The sequence below is a fragment of the Nesoenas mayeri genome, assembly GCF_963082525.1.
Source record: "Nesoenas mayeri genome assembly, chromosome: W".
Classification (NCBI taxonomy): domain Eukaryota; kingdom Metazoa; phylum Chordata; class Aves; order Columbiformes; family Columbidae; genus Nesoenas; species Nesoenas mayeri.
The window spans coordinates 8042385-8049139 of NC_137553.1; the positions used below are offsets into that span (position 1 = coordinate 8042385).

The 6755-nt window shown below is 41.5% G+C and overlaps 1 protein-coding gene across 1 annotated transcript in view; it reads right to left on the bottom strand.

Annotated features, from left to right (window-relative positions):
* Nucleotides 1–6289, bottom strand: part of LOC308051421 (E3 ubiquitin-protein ligase KCMF1-like) — a 70285-nt gene extending 63996 nt beyond the window's left edge. The window contains exon 1 of the mRNA XM_080361848.1: nt 6036–6289. Coding sequence (XP_080217974.1) covers nt 6036–6051 — 16 coding nt within the window. The 5' untranslated portion in view covers nt 6052–6289. The remainder of the gene's footprint in view (nt 1–6035) is intronic.
* Between the last annotated feature and the right edge of the window lie 466 nt (nt 6290–6755).

Consider the following 6755-nt stretch of genomic DNA (forward strand, 5'->3'; position numbering starts at 1 on the left):
GATTGCGGTCAGTTCATAACAGTTTGTCTCCACGGCTCCTTCTCCTCACATTCTTTCCCCTGCTCCAGAATAGGTCTGCTCCACAGACTACAGTCCTTCAGGAAAAGACTGTTCCAGCATGGGGTCCTCTCCACAGGCTGCAGTTTCTGCCACTAGCCTGCTTCTGCACCAGATCCTCTCCATGGGCTACAGTTCCCTCCTGGAGCCTGCTCCATTGTGGTCCTCTCCAAAGGCCACAGGTCCCACCACTGGTCTGCTCTCACTTCTTTCTATAGGCTGCAGGGAAATATACCTGCTATAGCACTCCGGAGCACCTCCTCCTCTTTTGCTGACCTTGCTGTCTGCAAGTTTGTTTCTTACACTTACACTCCCCTCCCCCCCCTTTCTTAAACACACTGCTGCACAGCATTTTTACCCTTTCTTAAATTTGTTTTCACAGAAGTGCTATCAGCTTCAATGACTTCCTCATCTTTGACAACGGTGGGTCCCTTGCAGAGCCAGCCAGAACCACCTCTGCCCAGCGCCATGTCTCCTCCCACTGATGCCACCCCTGCAGGTCCCACTCCCCCAAAAAAAAAACCAAAAAACAAAACAACCAACCAACCAAACCTTGCCACTTAAACCCAATACATGTGAATGACATTAAGGATCATATTTACATAAGAACTTCGGAATTAGCATGAGTTCGCATCAGAGATTCAGCTGACTATGCATGTAAAGTTTGTAAAGTTGTAAGAACATCACAGAATCAGACATTAGACTCTCTACAGCAACCTTTTAGTCTCAAATAGTTAAGAGATGTGAAATACAGAGTTTGAGATAGAATCCAAAGTTTTAATCCTTCAAACTGGAAACCAGGCAGTATAACTTTTTATGTGAAAAAAAATCACTGCATAGTCTAGTTACACACTGTGTGAAAATGCACTTCTGTTAAACAGTTTTGAATCAGCCTCTTTAGTTGTAAAAACCTCCTGTTCTTCTATTAAAAAAAACAAACAACAAAAAAAAAAACACACTATAGGCACTCTTCATCTATATTATTTAAGCTATTAGTACTTTTTAGATACTCTTTGTCAACCCTGAAGATCAAGATTTTTTCAGTATCTATGCACGCAACAGTCCTTTGTTTCTCTCTCCCCATCACCCCCCCAGTCACATTAGTTCCTGAGTTCTTTGAAGTAGATTCAAGTTGCATAAAATAGTTTATAACACTGTTATATTGAAATCCAACAGTGCTGCCTGAATTTGTTTGTTGCTCTTCTTACAAGTAATTTTCATAGTTAAAACTACCACATTTATCCACCTAAATTTCCATAGGGCAAGAATGCATTTTGTTTGAAGTCTCAGCCAAAACACTTCTACGAACTAAAACAGTAGAAGAGCTACTAATTTGCAGGGAGAGTTGCAACTGTGAAGGGCCAAAATCTTCAGACTGTCATGAAACAATACAGCGATAGCAGCCACCTGTAACCTCTTCTCCAAGCAATTTGCCTGGCATTACTCAAGAACTCCACAGAAAATGCAGAAAACAATACAGCTTTCCACAACAAAATTCGACTATCAACATCACAAAAATATATTCTTTCTATAATGCCTCATCTGGTCCTCTCCTACATAAAACAGCCTCCTTCCCTATACACCCTTGAAAAGGCAGAGCACAACAGAGAAGATAATATGTGGCTATGTATTAGGTTGGTGCAAAAGTAACTGTGGTTTTTACATAGTTGAAATTTGTAATTTGATACTGGAATACATTCTTAAATACATGTGGTTATGTTATACATCATTTTAATGCGCTTTTCTGGCTTTATGCCTTTTTTGCTACTAGCTTATTACTTCCTATTTATATTTATTTTAGACTATGGAAATGATGTTAGACAAAAAGCACATTGAAGCTATTTTCTTATTTGAGTTCAGAATGGGTCGTAAAGCAGCAGAGACAACTCACAACATCAGCAACACATTTGGCCCAGGAACTGCTAACAAACATACAGTGCAGTGGTGGTTCAAGAAGTCTTGCAAAGGAGATGAGAACCTTGAAGATGAGGAGCACAGTGGCCAGCCATCTGAAGTCGACGAAGACCAACAGAGAGCAATCATCAAAGCTGATCTTCTTCAAACTACAGGAAAAGTTGACGAAGAACTCCACAGCTCAATGTCGACCATTCTACAGGTTCTTGGCATTTGAGGTAAATTGGGAAGGTTAAAAAGCTCGATAAGTTGGTGCCTCATGAGCTGACCAAAAATAAAAAAAATGTTGTTTTGAAGTGTCGTCATCTCTTATTCTACACAACAACAACGATTTCTTGACTGGATTGTGACATGCAACAGAAAGTGGATTGTATATGACAACCAGCGATGACCAGCTCAGTGGCTGGATCAAGAAGAACCTCCAAAGCACTTCCCAAAGCCAAACTTGCAGTAAAAAAAGGCCATGGTCACTCTTTGGTGATCTGCTGCCAGTCTGATTCACTACAGCTTTCTGAATCCTGGCAAAGCCATTACATCTGAGAAGTATGCTCAGCAAATCAATGAGATGCACCGAAAACTTCAACGCCTGCAGCTGGCATTGGTCAAAAGAAAGGGCCCAATTCTTCTCCACGACAACATGTGACCACATGTTGCATAACCAACGCTTCAAAGGTTGAACGAATTGGGCTACAAAGTTTGACCTCATCTGCCATATTCACCTCACCTCTCACCAACCAACTACTACTTCTTCAAGCATCTTGACAACTTTTGGCAGGAAAAACGCTTCCACAACCAGCAGGATGCAGAAAATGCTTTCCAAGAGTTCATCGAATCCCAAAGCACAGATTTTTGCGCTACAGGAATAAACAAACTTATTTATCATTGGCAAAAATGTGTTGATTGTTATGGTTCCTATTTTGATTAATAAAGATGTTTGAGCCTAGTTCTAATGATTTAAAATTCACAGTCCAAAACTGCAATTACTTTTGCACCAACCTAACAATTTCACAATGCCTGTATTCAAAGAGGGCTAAATTAAGTTTCTCTGCACAAGCTAGTTTTGGCACATCCCAGCTCCTGAGTGCTCAACTTGACAACCTTGCTGTTCCGAACAGCTTGTCGAATGCAGTAACATTTTTCATATCTTATCAAACACAGTAGCAGCCAAAACAGAAGCATGATTATCTACAGTGATACCCCACAATCTTTCCCAAGTTGATACCAGTGAAGTAGACACTTCAAGGTACCCGAAAAGTTAATTTCTCCCTATTGCTTTTTCTTTTAACACAAGTTAATTTCACTCATCTTGTGCTGCTCATGCACTGAGCTTATTTAGCTCTTTCTAAATTTCCTTGGAAGTCCTTCTAGTCACACCTAGCTCAAATAACTGTCTTATTTGCAAACATTTCCTTCCCCCACATCCCCCACTCTTTGGATATTTTTTGAAGTTCTATACCAGTTCAATTTCTGAAGGTATTAAACAGTCAATAGCAAGCAGTCGATGGTTGAATTCTACTCTCTCTTTTCCTGTGTCCCAACCAACTTCTGATCCACAACATGACTTAATTTGTTGCCACAAAAACTCTGCTGAAAAATAAGCTTTTATGTCCATCAGATGCTTATTTAGAGCCCCAAGACATTGGAATTCCAAGTTCTCCAGCGTTTATCTTCTCAAATACATCCTTCCCATCACAAATCTGATTCTGGCAAAAATAAGGTATTTTGACAAAAAACACACAGCAAAGACACAATTTATTAACATGATTGAAACTCACTTTTCTCCTATACCTTATCCTTGCAAAAGCTTCCATTAACTTACAGATTGAGAACTCTCAGCCAACCACAGACCCTACATCAAGGCAACTTATTCTAACCTTATAACTAATATAAAATTAACACTTAAAATAACTATTTGCATTTTTAAAAACATGCAACTTCAAAGAACATTTATATACATTTTCAATTTTTAACAAAACCACATTTAACATTATTTCCATACTTGGATTTCTGCTGATGAACAGACTGAGAAAAACATTATTTCCTGCACTACAAAAAAAACCCTAACATCCACTAGAAAAACCTCAAAAGATAGAGGCTATCAATCAGAAACACATTTAAAAAAAAAAAGTTTTAGTAATTCTTCTCCTTTATTAAAATATCTCAACACTGAACAAGGCATCATACCGCTTTTGTAGCTTTAACCAGTGCAATCTAATGAGTCCACATCCTACTACCCTGCTTTAAATCTACCCTGGATATCTATCACAGCAGCAGTTTACAGAGTACTTTCTCCAACAAAGCCACAAACAAAACCTTTTTATTAACCCTTATTTTACTCACTGTTGTTAGCATTTGCCTCATTATCTGCATAGGATGCAGATAATTCAACACCACCACCCCCCTCCCCCAAAAAAGTACCCACACTCCACCAAAAAACCAACACACACAAAACCACATCTTAATCAGAAAAGAGCCAAGAGGATTTGGTACCTTTACTAGATTTAAAAAGTGTTAGTAGATTCAGGCAAGACTGGTCATAGATAAGCAAGCATATACACATTAAAAAAATGCTGTAGCTATACAATGAATAGCCATCATAGTTTAGTTCAGCATCAAGCTACCAACTCTCCATCTAGAAATATTATTACGTCCAAACATTTACGTCTTCTAGCACATTGCTTTTAAAATATTAAGATTAAATAAAGATATCACCATTCCTTTTAAAAAAATTATTCTCACAGCTCTAGGAGAATCAAACTTATGCATGGAGACAGGTGTTAAATTTAGTACCTAACAGAGCAAAAAAACTATACTTTCAATATACAAGGCAGAACTTCTACAGAATATTTTATAACAGTGCAACTACCAGTAAGAGGTAGAAAACCAAGCAAGTTTCTTTACTAATATCACACACAACTTCTCTCTACATAAATTCTCTTTAATTTTTTTCTCCATTCTTCTTTTTTATTAACCCTTAACTATTCACTTCACTTACTCATAGCAAAAATAAAAATGCAAAACAAGGACAAACACACAAAATCATTTTATTATGATCTCTCTACAAAAGTTGCTGCTGCATTGGCATGTTTCCTCTTTTAAAAGACAAAACTAAAAAAATTAAATTACTTCTCAACCTGCCAAAGCTACCAAAATACAAACTACACCTGAACAAGACCATGAAGACTACAAAAACTCTTTCTACCAATCCCAACACCACAGTTAATTACATGCATGAGTTCTTCCTACCCCTGCCGTGCAACCCCCCCACCTTCATTATACCAAAGCAGACGACACCCCAATTCACTTCCCCTGGATGCCAGGCCACCCTCCTTGTAACACCTTCCCTCAAGCAATACTCCCCCCGTGCCTCATGCCCCACAGTCCTTTCTCCTCCCTGCCCTAAGAAACCTGGAAGTACTTCCCCCTCACAGGGAGCATATCATGCCAAGCCTACCTCCCCTTCTCCTTTTCACGACTCCCAGGACACATCAGCAAGCCACCCTAACACACACCTCCCATCCCTCTTACATCTTCATCTTTTCACCCAAAACAAATTCCTCCAGGACCACCTCTCAGGCCCATCCTTTAAAAAGTTACATAAGATGAATGAAAATAAACAGCTCTCCTGTCTCCTTCCCTCTATTAGCTGCCTCGGACATACTCCTTGTCCAGAGCAAGGCACGGCCCAAGTCGCAAACTAATGAGGGATGACAAAGACTAGGCCTATTTCAAGCTGCAGCAGGCCCTTCAACCTCAGCGAGCACAGGCCCGGCATACGTGCTTAGTGGCGACAGAAAAGAAACTTGGGGCCTACCCATAACAGACACAACCACCACCTCCCCTCCAGCAACGCTGCAAAGCCACGACTGACCACCGCCTTCCTCCTCCCTCCATGGCCACTTTCCACGACCGACTCCACAGGCCCCGCTCTCGGCAACGGCGGCGGCGCCGCCGCCATGTTGACCCACCTCACACGGCAGCATGCAAGGCCCTGACGCCGTATAGGACTCAAGGACGTATCTTCTGTCCCCCCCCTCCCCCTTCCGCGGCTTTGGGTGTCTCACCTTCATGTCGAGACATCCTAATTTTGAGACTGCAGCCCAGGCCTAGGCTCCCGCTGGGCTGCTCGGGCGTCGCTTTAGTCTAGGTCCCTCCCGCCTTACGCACTGCCCCCCAAGTGCGAAGCCGAATAAGCAACAAAAAAAGGAAAAAAAATGGGGGGGGGAGGGGCAGGGATGAAGCAAAGAAGAAGTAGCTGTTCCAACAGCACCGGCCAGCCAGCCGGCTGGGCTGCCTCTTTCCCTCCCTCCCTTAGGGGGCGGATCCACCAGCAGCGACTTCCCAGGCGCCACGATACAGTGAATCTTAGGCCTCTCTTCCTCTTCCGTTGCTTTAATCTACACCCCTCTTCCTCTGTTCCCTCTTCTATTGTTACTGTAAGAACGCTGACTCTTTTTTGCATCCGTTAGCTCTTTCCCGTCCTAAGCTCAAGGTCTCCCAGTTCCTTTCCTTCTCCACCTGTTTTTGGTTTTTTTTGTTGTTGTTGTTTTTTTGTTTGTTTTTGTTTTTTTTAATTCTTTCTCTTTTTTTTCTTCGTTCTTTCTCTGTCCAGAAGCCGCTGCTACTGCACACAGGAAGGAAGAGGAAATATATAGCCAATAGAAAGGAGGATCGACACCACTCAACTCAGGGAAAGCCATGGGGTTTAGTGTAGCTTACATGTACTGGATGAGGCTTTCCCCTTCTTCCTCCAAAGTAGGAAAGACTGCTGCCTCCAGACATTC